At 43.3% G+C, this 18,500-nt stretch overlaps 1 protein-coding gene across 2 annotated transcripts in view; it reads left to right on the top strand.

Moving 5' to 3' along the window:
- TRPM3 (transient receptor potential cation channel subfamily M member 3) overlaps positions 1 to 18,500 on the top strand; it is a 514,687-nt gene that overhangs the window by 345,618 nt on the left and 150,569 nt on the right. For both annotated transcript variants that reach the window (XM_075597955.1, XM_075597963.1), the window contains exon 7: positions 9,247 to 9,421. In XM_075597955.1, the coding sequence (XP_075454070.1) occupies positions 9,247 to 9,421 (175 nt within the window). The remainder of the gene's footprint in view (positions 1 to 9,246; positions 9,422 to 18,500) is intronic.

Here is an 18,500-nt window from a genome sequence, read left to right as displayed (position 1 = left end):
TGGCACAAGAACTGCAGCAGCAACTCAGTGTAGCCCACTTTCCCCCTGAATAAAGGAGCCTCCACCTACGAGGGATCCCAGCTTATATATATACTGTGTGGTCAGGGTACTGTAATATATGTTTAGTAAAACCCGTTCTTATATAACTGCGTGTGTAATTACTGTGTATATTGGTTCCTGTGAGGGGCTCATCCCACTACACTGGGATCCCTCGTATATATATATATATATATATAATCAAAAAATAAATAGATGATACCGTTCTGTGGCTAACGAAATGCTTTTATTTGTGCGAGCTTTCGAGATACACTGATCTCTTCTTCCGGCGATGTTACAATGAATGAAGCAAGGATATATATATATATATGACACGGCATACAGTACACCAATTTAGTGTCCCCAAAGTACATTGGGTGCCAGGCACCAATACCCTGATGTCCTTCTCCCAATGTCAGGCCCCACCCAAAAGTGTGTATGGTAGCGCTACCCATGAACCATTGGTGCACTTTGTTGAGGAACCTGCCGGGTACTCCTGTTCCCGGTGTGGCTGACTAGCAACAGGGATCTGTTGATCTAGCTACGTCGTAGTCCGCAAAGTCATCCTCCTCTGTGTGGGGTGAACTCCGGTAGGAGGGTCTCATGTAGGGTCTCTAAACATAGGTGGTCTGGTCCCAGACCACAGGCCGTGAGTCACCATGCGGTGTTCTGCTGCTGATGCCTATTACTGCAAGCTACTGGGGAAATGTCCCTATCTGGTGGCTTTCCCTGTAGCAGCCACAATCTGCACTTGAGTGGTGCCTTTCTTGGACCTAAGGGGATAATATGGCCTAATCTGGGTGCCACTGACACCCAGACCCTACCATCCCCTTCTCTGTCCTGGCTCCAACTGCCCCTCGCTTTAAGCACGCCAAATGTAAAAATCCTCTCCTCTATTGATTAACACTTCCCACGTGGGCATATGCCCCAAAGCACTCTGGGGATTGTAGTTCCCCTGCAGAGCCTTGTATAAAATGGCCACCGCTCTCTCGTCCCCTCTGTGCACGCACGCCTATCTCTAATGGCCGCCCTGCTCGGGATTCTCCTGCGCATGTGTGAGCTGCTTCTGAGCATGCGTGGAAATTAGCAATGGTGGTGCCCTGCCTCGGAACCGCCTCCGAGCACCGGAGCCCTGCCGCAATGCCACGGCTCCCGCTGTGACAGCCGTAGCCTCCCTGCACATCACCAGCAGCCGCATTAGCCTCCCCCTTCACCGTGCCCGTATCGGAGGTAAGGGGGCGGGGGGGGCGGGGGGACACGGCTACATCAATAACTCTAAAAAGTGTTACAGAATGCATTTAGCAGTCCGACTACAACATATAACCCTTGCAAATGGCATTTCTAAATATACAGAATATACACGCGGTCGCCGGATGCAGCGGGACCCAAGTCTAAGAATACAGAACCACCTGAACCTGAGTAGCCTGAATTTTCTGAAGCCAAACTTTCCAGGATACCTGTTCGGGTTAATCTGCACCGTTTGTTTGGATCTAGATGTCAGAATCTGGGACAGAAACTGACCAAAATACGTTTCTTTCTCTGATTTGGATTCAGGTTCCTCCTCCCACTACTGACCACCTGATGCAGCCCAATGTGCCTTAACTTGCGACTTGGGAAATCTCAGTAGGAGAGGTAGGGGAGGAGTTACATGGTGCACATATCATAAGGAGATGTATCACATTGTGCGTCTGGTTCAGCTTGCACCTTGGGGAGTGTCAGTAGGTGGAGTTGTGGAGGAGTTACATGGTGCACATATAATGAGATGTATCACATTGTGCGTCTGGTTCTGCTTGCACCTTGGGGAGTGTCAGTAGGTGGAGTTGTGGAGGAGTTACATGGTGCACATATAATGAGATGTATCACATTGTGCGTCTGGTTCAGCTTGCACCTTGGGGAGTGTCAGTAGGTGGAGTTGTGGCGGAGTTACATGGAGCACATATAATGAGATGTATCACATTGTACGTCAGGTTCAGCTTGCACCTTGGGGAGTGTCAGTAGGTGGAGTTGTGACAGAGTTACATGGAGCACATATAATGAGATGTATCACATTGTGCGTTTGTTCAGCTTGCACCTTGGGGAGTGTCAGTAGGTGGAGTTGTGGAGGAGTTACATGGTGCACATATAATGAGATGTATCACATTGTGCGTCTGGTTCAGCTTGCACCTTGGGGAGTGTCAGTAGGTGGAGTTGTGGAGGAGTTACATGGAGCACATATAATGAGATGTATCACATTGTGCGTCTGGTTCAGCTTGCACCTTGGGGAGTGTCAGTAGGTGGAGTTGTGGCGGAGTTACATGGTGCACATATAATGAGATGTATCACATTGTGCGTCTGGTTCAGCTTGCACCTTGGGGAGTGTCAGTAGATGGAGTTGTGGAGGAGTTACATGGTGCACATATAATGAGATGTATCACATTGTGCGTCAGGTTCAGCTTGCACCTTGGGGAGTGTCAGTAGATGGAGTTGTGGAGGAGTTACATGGTGCACATATAATGAGATGTATCACATTGTGCGTCAGGTTCAGCTTGCACCTTGGGGAGTGTCAGTAGATGGAGTTGTGGAGGAGTTACATGGTGCACATATAATGAGATGTATCACATTGTGCGTCAGGTTCAGCTTGCACCTTGGGGAGTGTCAGTAGATGGAGTTGTGGAGGAGTTACATGGTGCACATATAATGAGATGTATCACATTGTGCGTCAGGTTCAGCTTGCACCTTGGGGAGTGTCAGTAGATGGAGTTGTGGAGGAGTTACATGGTGCACATATAATGAGATGTATCACATTGTGCGTCAGGTTCAGCTTGCACCTTGGGGAGTGTCAGTAGATGGAGTTGTGGAGGAGTTACATGGTGCACATATAATGAGATGTATCACATTGTGTGTCTGGTTCAGCTTGCACCTTGGGGAGTGTCAGTAGGTGGAGTTGTGGAGGAGTTACATGGCGCACATATAATGAGATGTATCACATTGTGCATCAGGTTCAGCTTGCACCTTGGGGAGTGTCAGTAGGTGGAGTGGGGAAGGTATGCAGTAAAAGGGGGTTTCATCTATTGAACGCATTCATTGCTAGTGTGGCCCATTAAGTAATGACAGCTTCTCCGGTAACATAGGGGCCAAAATACAATGTGTCACCTCCAGTGGTGGTATTCAAAATTTTTAGCAACCGGATCTCCCCCTCAAATCTTCCCCAGTCCCCATCACATCTCCCCCACATCTCCCCTCACATCTCTCCCAGTCCCCATCCCATCTCCCCCTAACATCTCCCCCTCACCTGTCCGGACAGCGGGCGGCGTCTCCCAGCATGTCCCCCATGCAAATCATCACAATAAGGCTGTGCAGTGTCATATGGTGCCGTGTTGTCATGGCGTCATGTATTATCCCATTGCCATAGCAACGGGGCGTCACGTGATGCGGTTACATTATGTGGCATTCCCATTGGCATGGCAACGCGGCACCATTTGACGCCGCGCAGCCATATTGAGAAGATATGCAGGGAAAAGATGCCGGGAGATGCTGGTACACACCGCCCGCCACCCCGACAGGTGAGAGAATTAAGCACCGATTCTGCGAACTTGTGAAATTTTAGTAACAGGTTCGCACAAACCGGTGCGAACCGGCTGAATCCCACCACTGGTCACCTCTCATTTTCAAGTGTCCTGAGTACAGAATATTGTGCTGACATTAGATATTACAGCCCTGAGCAGGTTTAAAGTATGAAACAGCAGAAGTATTGAAAGATATTCAACAGGTGGTGAATTTGAGAGACAGATAAATTGTTCCAGAAGTGGGGTGATCAGTAAGAGTATTCTTTATTGAACCTTGAAACCGCAAGCAGGCTTCTGGAGGGGTAACTGCTGTGTACAGTATGGGTGACAAGCCTGCTCAGAGAATGGGGTAACCTGTCCAGAAAGTATTTGAAAGCTTGACAGGAAAACTGTACCATACATCTGGACTCTAGGAATATCAAATGAGTCCTGTAAGCATATCCCAATGATGGGTGTTTTAATTACAAAATGAGACATGACAGATTACTGAGTTTTATGGCATATCAAGTTTGCCATGGGGAATTTGTGTTGAACCATGTCCGCGGGGTCAATATCTGTCCTTTTGACCAGCATGGCACTCAGTACAAATTAATTAACTAAAAATAACATACAAAAGCTCTTTTCACACAGTGGAGCCTATGCACTAATCTCTGATAAGTCACTTATCACCGCCTTATCGCCAAAAAAGCCTACTGCTATTCAGTAAGCTCTGATAAGTCGACGATAAGAGACATTTTCGGCAATTTTTTTTGAAGAGAAAAAAAAAATCTCCAAACGCGCGGCGATAAGCCACTTATTACCACTTATCACCAGGTTTTCAAACTCGTGCTATTCTAGTAGCCCCGATTAGCTTATCAAGGCTAAGCATGGCTAAAGAATTGATATTTCCTCTCAAAATCGTCTCGCCAGGAAAAGTTGGCAAGAGGGTGGTGAGAAGCTGCCGGTAAGCGTCAAGATGGGACATAGAAAATAAAATGCATTTTTCCTGCATCGGATTGATGCCGGGAGTCTCTGGAGCTGATACCCATTAATATCAGCACCGGAGACCCCCGGCATGAATCCCATGCAATAAAAATGCATTTACAGGCTACTTCATTACCTTAGCAACTAACTGCTAAGGCAATGAAGGGGTTAAGGAACAACAGCAGCTTTATTAGGGGCAGATGGGGTGAGTGAAGGGCAAGTACCCGCATCACTCACCCCCTCTGGCCTCAATAAAGCTGCTATTGTGCATTAACCCCTTTATTGCCTTAGCCGCTATCCGCTAAGGTAATGAAGCGGCTTTAATATAATTTTATTAATAGTGCACTGGAGCAGTGGATCTCCTGAGCTGAACCGCATTCATTTCAGCCTCAGGGACCCCCTGCTTCCCAAGTTACAGGCCCAGTATGGGGTGCCGGTATCTCCTTCATTCTTTAAATCCCCCGGTCACGTGATGCGGATGATTTAAAAATGGTGGCGATACTGGCACCAGATGCCCCATACCAGGACCTGTAACTCGGGAAGCAGGGGGTTGCTGAGGTTGAAATCAAAGCAATTCAGCTCAGGAGACCCCCTGCTCATCTACACTAGAAATTAAAATTATATTTTAAAAAAATAATTCGGGAGAGATTTGCGCAGGGTGAGGCGTCTCTCTCTGCAGCAGATAGAACTCAGCGGTTAAGGACTTTTCAGGGAGATGATCATCTTGCCGCCAGCTAATCACCATTTTTGCAAATGTTGCTATCACAGGTATTCAGGGCTTTCTGCATAACGTAATAGCCACGTTTGAAAAAATGGAGATTTAAGAACCCTGGCGATTTTTTTTTTATCGGAGCTTAGTGCATAGGCCCCAGTGATTTTAAGTAGTCTTTTTGAAGTGAAACTTCTTTCGTGGCACCTAGTCCTGCTAGAACAAAACGGGATAGATGGGGGCGAAATGTGAAACGGAAGAGACGTCACGTAATGGATGCCACGCCGCTCACACGTCCCGTCACATACAGCGGCTCGCCGCCGGCGCCGCTCCTAATCGCCGCCGCACCCCCACACACACCCCCACACACACACCCCACCCCCACCCAGCTGCCGACATATGCGGCGGCGATAGCCGCGGCCACTCCTAACGGCCCGCCTAACTGTTCCACGACCGCTGCCATGCCGCGCATGCGCAGTTGTGATGGCACCGCTGAAGGATGCCACAGATGCGCAGAAGCAGCTGGCAGCGGCGTCGTTCCACCCACATGCTCCTAACGCCCATTGGCAGCGGCACCATTCAACCCTCCACTGACGCGGGCGTTCGCGGGCCCCCTGGTGCAACCCGCGTGGCACAGGGGCTCGGGGGGGGGGAAGAGAGGTGGTGCGCCATGTTACACCCCGCCACTGGCTGCAGCTGGACACATACACACTGACTGACCCACCCACACCCCCACACACACTGACTGACCCACCCACGCCCCCACACACACTGACTGACCCACCCACGCCCCCACACACACTGACTGACCCACCCACGCCCCCACACACACTGACTGACCCACCCACGCCCCAACACACACTCACTGACCCACCCACGCCCCCACACACACTGACTGACACACATACACCCACACTGACTGACACACATACACCCACACTGACTGACACACATACACACACACTGACTGACACACATACACACACACACACACACACACACACACTGACTGACACATATACACACATTGACTGATACACACTGACTGACACACATATACACACACACACACACACACACACACTGACTGACACACACACACACTGACTGACACACACACTGACTGACACACATATATACACACACACACACACACATACACACACACTGACTGACACACATACACACAAGGAATTCACACATTGCAAATAGCTAATACAGGGGGGGGGTGCCGAGCACGCGCATTATAAGTCAAATTTATTTGCGTTTTGTCAATGAAATTGTATTTTGATTTTTAATTAAAACATCACCAATACAAATACAATTTCTGTGACAAAAGTCAAAGAAGTTTCACTTACTATGCGCGTGCACAGCTCACACAGCTTTTTTTTTCTGTATAGCGACTAATAGGAGATGGGATTCACACACACTAGAAATCAAATATACTATACATGCAGTCCTCGGTTATCCGACACAATGCGTTACTCAAAATGGCGTTGGATAGCGAAACGTTGTAAAGCGAAACACAGTTTCCCATAGGAACACTGTTTAAATGAAAGGTTCCGTTCCTGAAGGCATTTTTAATGCTAAAATACATAAAATATTTTACGCACGCAATAAGATACGCAGCACACACATAAATTATATAGTGCATATACTGTATTACATATATATAATATAACATAATATATAATATACAAATATAATATATTATATAGTATAATATATATATTATATACACATAAACAACTTTGCAAAGCGTCGTAAGAGCGTTGGATAAGCCGTTTTGGCGTTGTAAAAATGAACATAGGTATGCATTGCATAGCGTTGGATAAGCCATTCGTTGTAAAGCGAAGCGTTGTAAAACGAGTACTGCCTGTATTTTGTGCCCATTTTGTACCATGCTGCATTTCATACACACACAAGTCTTTTTCACCCCAGAATTTAGAAGCCGCATCTGAACTAAGCACTGAGATATACAGTAGCGGCATACTTTATTCTTACCAATGCCGGCGGCATGCCGGGATCTACTCCGGCTGCCGCTAGTCAAGACCGTGCACCGCCGTGTTTCCTACACGCACCCCCCCCTCCACTTTGCACGCATTTTATCCCCCCTTCCCGACCCCGAACCCGGATCCTGCTCTGCCCCTCTGCTTCCCCGCACCCCCGCTTACCTCACTTTAAACTCCAGGGGTGTCGGGGAAGCCGGGGAAGCCGGGGAAGCCGGGCGCGCACGTGACTGTGACGTCACAGTGCGCCGCAACACGCCGCGTCACCACGCTTCCCGCACGCATCCTGCCGTGCGGGAAGTGTAAGAATAAATAATGTCGCTACTGTAATCAGGCTTAAACATATTACTTCATATTTCAATGTTTAAATTCATAGAAATCTTTTAATATTACAATAAAACGTGTCATGAAATTTCAACATGTATTCCTAATTACAGTCTATGAAAAAAATGTAATAGTAACTTCTATTGTGAATAATAATTGTGTGTACTATTTATTCTGCCAGTAGCCAGGCTTAGGATAATAAATGCATGAAAAGAAACCTGCTGTAATACTAAGGAGTACTTTGTTTAATTCCACATTCCCAACTAGTTTCAGCTATTACAAGTTAGAGAACCCTAGGATGGTTCCCAGAATGCTCTAAGCAAATGACAGTATTTTGCTTGTTGTCCCCTACAGCTCAGTTTGCCATCACTCCACCTCTTCAGCTAATATCATTTCATTTATCCTACAGTAAACTGGTTACTGTTTCGTGTTTTATTATCAGTCTTTATCTAGCTGGCCCAGAAGGTTGTTGATGACAATCCAGTAGCTGAATGGCCTAAATGAACCAGCAAACTACAAAGTCTCCAAATAGTCAACTTCATTTAAGCGCTATAATCTGCAGAGTTGGCTACAGGCCAGTTCTATCCAGATGTGTTACTGTGATACGTGTTACAAACACATCCACAATGATGTGGTGACCAGAGCCCTGGATGGTATTTTGTTTGTGAAAAATAGATCTTACTCCCCAGTCACTCAATGTGGGATTAACCATTGTGTGCTTTGTATGGTGCATCACTTACAATATGCCTAATAGTGCAGAGTCCTCACCTTCAGTGGTCTACCAGAAACAACCTTGGCACACAAGAAGTCCAATGACAGCAGCAGTTCCCCACCTGGGCCCCTCTTTCTTTTCATAGATGAAAAGCCTATCCCTGTAGCTGAAAAAGTGAAGACATAGCGCTAATATGTACTAATAAATAAATACAGTTTTAACAACGAGTAAGAGTTCCTCCAATGTGGAATTTAGTAGTGTGACCTCGCAGCCAGCGAAAATGGGGGTTATCCAGACCCCTGTGAAATAGTGGAAACATGGAATACTGCATTTTTATATTAAATGTATATTTTGTGACTATATATTGCTGTCCTCGTAAGATCCTTTTAGCTTTATAGCTTTTTTTTCCATAGAGGAATTTATTTGCAGTGTAATCTACTTACCGGAGTATTCCTTGTATCCCTGTACCTGGACCACGCTTATTTCAGCTCTGTGGACCACTTGGTTCTCGAGATACTTACCAGGAAAAGTGCTGCTGGTACTTTATTTAAATCCCTTGTGAAACACATGACATGGGAGATTTAAAACTCCATTTTGTTTTCTCTGGATGGGATGTACCCACACTACCTTCTGTGGTAACTATTTCGGAAACAAGGGAATCCCGACACTGAAAATAGCGATTTTCTGCTCAGAGAGAGGTTGGATGGGGAAGAGAGGGGGACAAAGAAAGCAAGTAGGGTGAACTCCACTTTTAACTCTATTAACTTAGTAGCTGCCATCTGAGCACCAAGTTAGATGAAGTGACGTGGTGATGCTTGTTTTATTTTATAAATGTAGTTCACGAATACCAACAATGATCTTTTATATTCTTTTTAGCAATACAATACAAACCTTGATTAATTTTTTTCTTGCCATTTTGGGGGTGTGGTTATTGTTTTGCTACTACAGGAATTGGACAAGGCGTTCCCGTGGTGGCTCTCATTGTGGAAGGTGGACCTAATGTTATATCTATTGTGCTGGAATACCTACGCGACAGCCCGCCAGTTCCTGTCGTGGTCTGTGATGGCAGCGGACGTGCGTCTGACATCCTGGCCTTTGGCCATAAATACTCAGAAGAAGGCGGGTAGGTTTTAAAATCCGTTTCTGATCTGAAATAATATGTCATGACCTCTTTGCACAAGTACTAGATATGAAAAGGCTTGAGAGTTCTGAAGCTCATTTTATCATACCATGCAGAAAATCGGTGTACTGTATGTGTCAATTGTAAGATCTTGTTTGTCACACTGTCTACATTTGACACAAATCTTTTAGGCATATCGGTTTGTACCCCGCCAGGCCTGTTGATATATTCCATGAATGCAAAATAGAGACGTAGGAACTGATATATCTTATTCAAATAAAAGCATCATATAACACCTCCACTAACACATATTCTTGATTCAATCAAGGACTCCATCTACCTCAAGGCATGTACAATAAAGTACACTGATACTTTAAAATTAATAGGGTCATATTCTAAATGACTTGAATGCATTAATGTGTCACCAAAGTAGCCAATTTTGGAGCTTGGTTCATATCAAAGTCTCAACCAAGTCTCTTTGGCCACATGTGGATGGAGAAGGCACACCGGTATGAATTTAAAAAGAGCTTGCTCTGTATTTATTACATCAAAATAAGAGCAGGTACATATAGGGACTTATTCTCGTAGCTCCAAAACTGTCATTGCCAAAACGCACAATTTGACATGTTCAGAAGTAGCGGAATGAAATGTGAGAATAAAACTTATTCTCTATTGCAAACCGCTTCTACTAAACTGCGTCTAAAAAAAACGCCGGGATTGAATTTACTTTAGAAGTGGAATGACCAGAGGTGGTGCTAACTCCATCCCCAGTCTGATTTATGGGTTTTGCTTTCTCTGCCAAACCCATATTTCAGGCTGTAGATATTACTCGCAATATTAATCTCGGCACTCGTTAGGTGGTGTTAACAAAAACGTGAGTTTTTAGAATCGGTTTGCTGCTACAACAATAGCAGTTGTGGGCAAAAAATGTGAGTTGGAGGCGTTTTTGACAAACCTATCGGATTAGCAGCTAAAAAGCTGTTTAGACGCTTGTGACGGCAGGTGATAACCAGGCTGTACAATAAAGGTTAAGCTCATCTGGTTCCCCCTGAAACCCGTGGGTCACTGGCAGCTACATAGCACCATAAGTCAGGGGCCATGCACTATAACATGTAAAAGTTAAAGTGTTCCCTGTTTTTCCACTTTTCATGTTCCCCTTGCCCCAGAAACGTGACACTTTTGAGTGTAAGCTTTAAGTAGGATATTTGGGTATAAATGCAATTATTTTGTTTGCAGGAGTTCGGGTGCCAAATTTACCAGTAGTCCCCTAATTCTCCCTGGCGTGCAGGCATGTTTTGCCGGTATGCGGGTTGAATCACTGGGGCTACCCAGTGTCCCCCTGACTCCTGGTTTTCGAGCCCAGATATACCAGATCTTCAGTATACCTGCATCGGTATGTGTCTCCTCAAGATATATTTTGTAATAAACTATGTTTTAATATGGTTGGTGCATTTTCTATAAGGCTCTATGAAGTCAGCCCAGGCATCTAGCTAGTCATCAGCATGTCTGCATATAGTCCGGAGTTCAAAGGAGAGATAATGTCCAGAGGTGAAAAAACAGTTTGGTGGGCAAGGCAGGGCAATTGTCCATGTCCTGGGAACAAAGGGCACCCTTTGGGGATACCTTTTGAGTCTGCCAGACCTGGCAGAGCCTAATGTGCCTAGTGTGTGGCAATGAGTTAGCCGGGGGAGATACAGCTCAAAGGCGCATCTCCCATTGGCTAATTCGTATTTCCCTCCCACCCAGCTTTTCAAGCCGGCTTGGCACGCCTCCTCCTCTGTCGTCAGCCAAAGGATGAGACACAATTCCTATTGGCTGGTGGGAGGGAATTCCCACGCTCTGATTGGTCGCTCCTACCTACGTAGCCAAAAGTAAAACCGAAAAACCCGGGTGGATAGCCCAGTCAGTGTAAGCTTCCGAAGCAGGCACCCTGCATCTAGTCAAGCCTAGTTGTCACCCCCAGACTCCCAGTAAGTGTGTATTTTGTCTGTATTTTGTGTATTCATTGTGTTTATGCGGGTTTACTCGAATAAACTCCATTTTATTTCACTACTTTGTTTTGCCTAGTGAATGATCCCGGTATAAAAGTGTTAAAAGTCCTGGTCTCCCGTGACAACGTAGTTGGGACATGCCATAAGGGCTCACACAATAGTAAAGCAGGCCAATATGATTCTAAAGTGCATTTTAGATGTCGTCTATCACACTTCGAAGCTACCAGAATAGGCCCCATCATGTTTTGGGGTCACAGCCCCTTCCTCAGATATGCCCACGCATACCACATAATGTAGCAAGTGTTATTATTAACACTATATACGTGAAAATACTAAACATTTTCTCAAAAAAACAAAGGTTACAAACACGAGAGCAGTGAAAAATAATTTCACTGAGTGATTCTGTCTGTTTTTGTTAAGACAAGAAAATAACAGTAAGGGGCCTATTCTATAAGCCTTCGTTAACAAAATCGCTGGGCCGTTTACGCCGCCAGTTTTTTGAGCATTGCTATCGCGGTATTCAGAAAGCCTCGATTACCTGTGATAGCAAAATTCCCCCCCAAAAATGGGTGAGCAGCCGGCGACGTGATGCTCACCTCTCTCAAAAGGGCTTACCCAGTGATTTCTTTCAGCTGCAGAGAGAGCCACCTCTCCCTGCACATATCTCGTCAGCGATCTAATCTAAATATTTTAATATCAATTTTAAAATTAGTGTAGATGAGCAGGGGGCCTTCGGATTAGAACCACATTGATTTCAGATCCTGAGACCACCTGCTTCCCGAGACAAAGGCCCCATTATGGGGTGCCGGTATCTCCTATGCATTTCACTGTCTCGCGGAATAAAATGCATAGAAGATACCGGTACCCCATAATGGAGCCTTTGTCTCGGGAAGCAGGTGATCCCAGGATCTGAAATCAATGTGGTTCTGCTCCAGAGACCCCCTGCTCATCTACACTAGTATTAAAATGTGTATTAAAACAGCTTCATTACCTTTGTGGCTAGCCGCTAAGGCAATTAAGGGGTTAAAAAATAGCCTGTTTCTTGGGGCAGAGGGGGGGATGAAGGGGGTAGTAGTCCCAGGGTGGGTGGTTAGTCCTGCCTGGAAGGTTGCGGGAGGAGTTAACCCCTGTTTATTTTTTTTCATGGACGTGATGTCATCTCCAAGGGAGGTACGTCACATCCTTAAAACCACATATCTCATATCACATGGTATTACAGCCAATGGGATTAAAGACAATCCCATTGGTTCATGTACCATGTGATATGTTAAATTAGTTTAAAGGATGTGACATCACTTTAAGGGATGTCACATCCTTTAAACTAATTTAACATATCACATTGTATAGGAACCAATGGGATTGTCTTCAATCCCATTGGCTGTAATACCATGTGATATGAAACATGTGGTTTTAAGGATGTGACATACCTCTTTTGGAGATGATGTCACATCCTTAAAAAAAATGGCAGGCACATGATACAGCGTCCAATCAGATTGGAGTTGTAGCATCTGACCCTAAAATGTGACGTCACAGGCCCAATATAAGGCCTGTTCCGTCTCATTTTAGCTCAAGAAGACGACGAGACAACTTCCGTTGTGGATTTACCACGGGGCTCTATTGAATTGAAAGAAAGAAGATAGAAGATTAGAGAAAAGAAGAAAAGAATAACAGATGAAGACTTCTAAAGGAAAGATAAATATTGAATGTAATTGTATTTTTTCCGTTTTTTCATTGTATTTATTTATTGTTATGTTTGTGATTGCCCATTGACTGATAATGTATTAATCTGTGCCCATATAGGGTACAGATAAATACAGTGATAGCCAATGCATTTTTTGGCAAATGCTTGTTTTGAATTGATTGTTATTTTTTCGGTTTCTGTTTTTTGTTTGGATTAAATTATTTTGAATATGGATGGCTTGTTTTTTGTACATTTTAGGTTTGGTTAGCGTTTTAAATTAATTATTTGTTTTATTGGCTTGTGCTTTTATTTATTTAATTGATTGGTTGGCTAGTGGTTTTATTTCTTTAATTGATTGGTTGGATAGGTGTTTATTTATTTGTTTTCTTATGTTTTGGAATAACATAATTTTATTTAATTTTAATTCTTTAGCTTTTTACTGATAGATTAATGTAGTTGATGTGTAGTTGAGGCTTTTTTGTTCTTTTATTGTTGTGGTGTTTAGGGGCTTGTGTATTTCTTTTATTATTGTGTATTTTTGGCCTTAATTATTGTTATTAGGTTGACCATTGACTGCAATAGTGGCTTATCATGCCCATATTATATCCATATATATATATATTATATCCATATATGCCAATCAATGGGTACAGGGTGGGTATAGTGGTTCCGGGGTGGGTGATTAGGTCCCCCAGGTGGGTTGCATGTAACCCCTTAATTACTACAGCAGTTATTAATCGCTAAGGTGATTAAGGGGTTAGGAGCCACTAGATTGTATTTTTTATGTACTCATGCTGGCTACGGAGGACATGGACCTGCAGTATGCTGATGAGGACGCACTTCATAATGGCAGGGGTAAGTAGAAAGATGTATTTACTTTATTTATGCTGGGTGGCTAATGTTTGATTTTATATTGGGCAAATGAGCTATTATCCATATATTTGTAATAGTAATGTCAACCCATTCATGTACTGTATGTGTTGTGGGGGGTTGTTGGGGATAGAGAAGGTGGGTAGTAGGGTTGGTGTGTGTATTTGTTTTATTGTGGGTAGAGGGATTGGGTGAAGAGGGTTGTAGCCCCAAGAATGGATGTTTAGGCCTACCGGATGGAAGCGGGAGGGCTTAACTACTTCATTACCTTAGCGGTATTAACCTCTAAGGTAATGAAGGGGTTAACTCCACCTGCAACCCCCCCGCAAGGCCTAAACACCCATCAAGGGCAAAATACCACCTTCACCCACCCCCGCGCAGCCAAAGGGCGTGAGCCGTTTGCTGCCGTTCGCTGATGTTAGTTGATGTTAAAGCTGCTCTATTTCTATCTGAAACTCACAAGCCCTTTATCCCCTTTACCCAATTTTCCTACTTTATCTGTACATGAAATGTCTGTGAAGTGACTCTATAACCCTGTTCTTTTATTGTAACCATGTATTTTTTATAACTCTGTGCCCAGGACATACTTGAAAACGAGAGGTATCTCTCAAATGTATTACTTCCTGGTAAAACATTTTATAAATAAATAAATAATGTCAATCCGATGCAGGAAACCGCATTTTTTTGTCCTCTCTCATCGCCTTCTCTGCAGGTTCTCCCCAGCCTCACGCCAACTTTTCCTGGCGTGAGGATTTTGGGAAAAACTCGCCATTCTAGAGCCACGATTAGCCTCGATAAGCTACTAGAATTGCACGAGTTTCAGAAACTGCCGATAAGTGGCTTATCGCCGCTCACCTGGTGATTTTGTTTTGACGGCTGCAAAAATGGCGATTTATGCCTTTATCGCCCCCTTATCGAGGCTTACTGAATAGCAGTAGGCATGTTGGCCGAAAAAGCCTCAATAAGTAGGTTTTCGAGGCTTATAGAATAGGCCCCTACTGTAAATGTTTGTGTAGGAAGTTCCGACTCATTAAGTATAAAGATCACACACAGAAACTCTTCACATAAGAATAAATAACAAACTCATTAAAATAACCTTTCATTTACAAATCATGGGGTCTGGAAATCAATGCAAAAGTGGAGCAATTCTGCAGCAAAAAAAACTGCACAATATATATCAGAAAAAAATCCTATTGATTTCAATGGGACTTTTTTTCTTCTTTGATACATACTGTACGGTGCAGTTTAAGTAATTTGCAACATAAATCATTATTTACATTTTTTTTTTAAAGTATGAGGCAGACAGCACCACCTTAGAACTTGATGGGTATTATTATATAAATACAGCTGCAAAGGGAACAAAACGATGAACCCTGATTCCCTAAGGATAATAGTATAAAATAAAAAGGGAAATGGTTCCCGGCACTCAAAAGACATAAGTAAATAAAGGTTGTCACAGAGACATGAATTACTGATGAAAGATATCAAACGTATGTACAGATAAATGCGCAATATCACATCTCATACACAATGCATGTCAGATGCGTGATAAAAATATAAATCAGATAAAAGGGTCTCGTAACTAGTTAGCATGGAGGAGTAATTACGATAACGAACAAGACTCCTCCATGCTAACTAGTTACGCGACCAACAGCATTCTGTACTGTACATACTGCAGTCTACGGTGATAGTCAGTTTTTCTTTTATACCAGGCTGTGCTAACAAGCTGTGTAATGTGTCAAGCATAAGCTTATAGGGGTCCGTGTCAAAATGGATTTGAAGCAAAAGGTGACACTGTGCTTATTTGCATGTCATTTCCCAGAATCCCTTGCTGCAGTGGAAGCACTGTATGCTAGTACACGATAGTGAAAAGCACAGCTGCAGACGTGTCTGAGACAGGAATATCTTTCATCCGTATAACATTTTTCTTTTTCATTTGATTCAAGTCTCTGTGACAATCTTTATTTACTTATTTCTTTTGAGTCCCGGGAACCACTTTCCCTTTTCACTATAAATAATTATTGTAATAAATACTGTAGAAGCCAATCATTTTTGCTGTTGGTGAATACTAGAAATGTGCAAAACTATCCAAAATGCAGTTGCAACATTTTTCCAGGAAGAAGAAGGACCTATAGAGCAAAAGAGACAAAAAGACATAACATAATGTCATTTGTATTGGCAGAGAGAGTCCACACTTCAATCAATAAACTCACAGGAGGGTAGTTCTTTAAAGTGTATAACTGGAAATCCAACTGGTCACATGGATTGACTGCTGGGCTCGTCTCTTTATCTTGATTGGTAGTTACCAACATTTGTAGACAAAAAAAGCATGGATTAGAATACACCCGACTCTGACTGACAACAGCGACTTGGTATTCTCTCCTCGGCATTCAGCTGTACTCCGGGTATCTGATCACCTTTGCGTCCTATGGTGTAGGATCTCGTCTCGCGAGAGGGTTGGATCAGCTGGACTCTCTCTCCGGTTGTGATGGTCTGTTCTCTCCCGTGTTCGCTATGAATCCCAGAAAGTTCCGCATCACCTGACGGGAGATCTCATCTCACGAGACTTGGGAAATGGTTAGCAGGGCTCTCTCTCTCCTGCATATGATCACCCTATGCATTTCACTTAGGCTTCCTCAGGGGTGCTCACATAGGATAGAACAGACTGCCACGACCAGAGAGAGAGTCCAGCTGATCCAAACCTCTCACGAGACGAGATCCAACACCACAGGACGTGAAGGTGTTCGGGACCCGGAGTCCCGGTGAATACCGAGGAGAGAATACCAAGTCGCTGTTGTCAGTCAGAGTTGGGTGTACTCTAATCCGCACTTTTTTATCTACAAATGTTGGTAACTACCAATCAAGATAAAGAATGAAGTCCAGCAGCAATCCATGCGACCTGTTGGATTTCCAGTTATACGCTTTAAAGAACTACCCTCCTGTGAGTTTATTGATTGAAGTGGGGACTCTCTCTGTCTAAACAGATTACTATGTTGTGTTTTTTGTCCTTTTTGTGCTATAGGTCTTTCTTCTTCCTGAACTTTGCATTTTCTCTTTGGGTGAGAGAGCGGACCTCAGGTGCAGGGACAGTTAGGTTGTATGCCCGTAATATTAATTCATCTAAGATTTTTTTGCGCATTTTATTGTTTTTCTTGTGTGCAACATTTTTCCAGTTTGTAGTTCCAGATTCGATTCCTAGCAAAATGTCTCACTAAGCATTTCACAAGTCACACATTGTGACCATGAATTAGCAGTTTCGCAAAGAGAGCGTGAGAGATAGAGAGCGTGCTTTCTGTACAGTTTATTATACTAATGTGCATATCAAACAATGTGCCACACGCTAACATTACATGTGTTACAAAATGTGTCTTACAGTTAAACTAATCAACACAACCTACATTCTTTATTGCAGCATTAAAGAGTTGAGTAAAAGTAACTTAACACATTCTACCTATTCAGTTTTTAATAGCTGCCCCTGCATAATTCAGTACAAACTGCAACTTTACAACAGGAGATCGGTCACCTTCAGGAAGTATTATGTTGATATACTGTACGCTGCTATTACCATAAGTAGCACTGGTGAATACTAATGTGTGAGATATAGAGCTCGCTGACCTAGGAACATTAAGTAAATAATTGCAGTATTCTCAAGTGGTAAACCAGGGTACTCAGTGCATACTATCAAACAAATTGTTATTTGCACCAAACATTACGATGACGTACACGTTCATTATAGTGCTTCCAGAGAGCAAGTAATGTTGTATCATCCCATTCCTGTGACTCTGTAATAAAATACATTAGCATCTCATTACAATAAGTGATTCTGGTGTGGACGTTTCAGGCTTGCTGTATTATTTGTATTGTCAGAAATGTAAATTGGTCGTTGAATAGTCTTTAGTGATTTAAAGCCTTTTGGAGTCTCAACTAACTCATCTTTATAATTATTTGCAATCCTGACAAGGAGTCTATTTTATTCAGGTTTTAGGCAGCTTAGACTTATGAATAGAGTGGCCTAGATTTTGGGAGTAAGCTCTGTGGATATAAGTTGTTAGTGGGAATACCTGTTTTGCATAACATTAGCATCAATGGCCGTTCTAGTAACGCAAGGGCTTGTTACGGCTGAAAACAGTACTTAACACTGCAGTAGTGAGCTTTGAAGATACCCATTAGCACTTAACAAGATATTAGCTTAGGCACCTTGTCAAGTCAATTACAGACCTCTGTGGATCTGAGTCCTTGCCACATGAAGATACTACCGTATATACATTTAGGCCAAAATTAAAACCCAGTTTATGATTAGTGATTTAAGTGTCTTCTTGTTAATTATACAAGATGCAAAACTTGAACAAAGCAGGTACCAGATTTATCAAACAAATAAACTTCAAATAAAAGCAAAAATGTTTTTATTAAATAAATCTGATGATATTTTTTTCTCCAATTCTGCAGCTGGGAGACTTATATAAATTACATTAAAATGTTTTTATATGCTAGTAATGCATTTATCCTTGGTACTACGATAGCGATCATCACAGATCTATTT

This window comes from Ascaphus truei, chromosome 1 (assembly GCF_040206685.1).
Source record: "Ascaphus truei isolate aAscTru1 chromosome 1, aAscTru1.hap1, whole genome shotgun sequence".
Taxonomy (NCBI): domain Eukaryota; kingdom Metazoa; phylum Chordata; class Amphibia; order Anura; family Ascaphidae; genus Ascaphus; species Ascaphus truei.
This window is presented reverse-complemented; position numbering and strand designations above follow the sequence as displayed.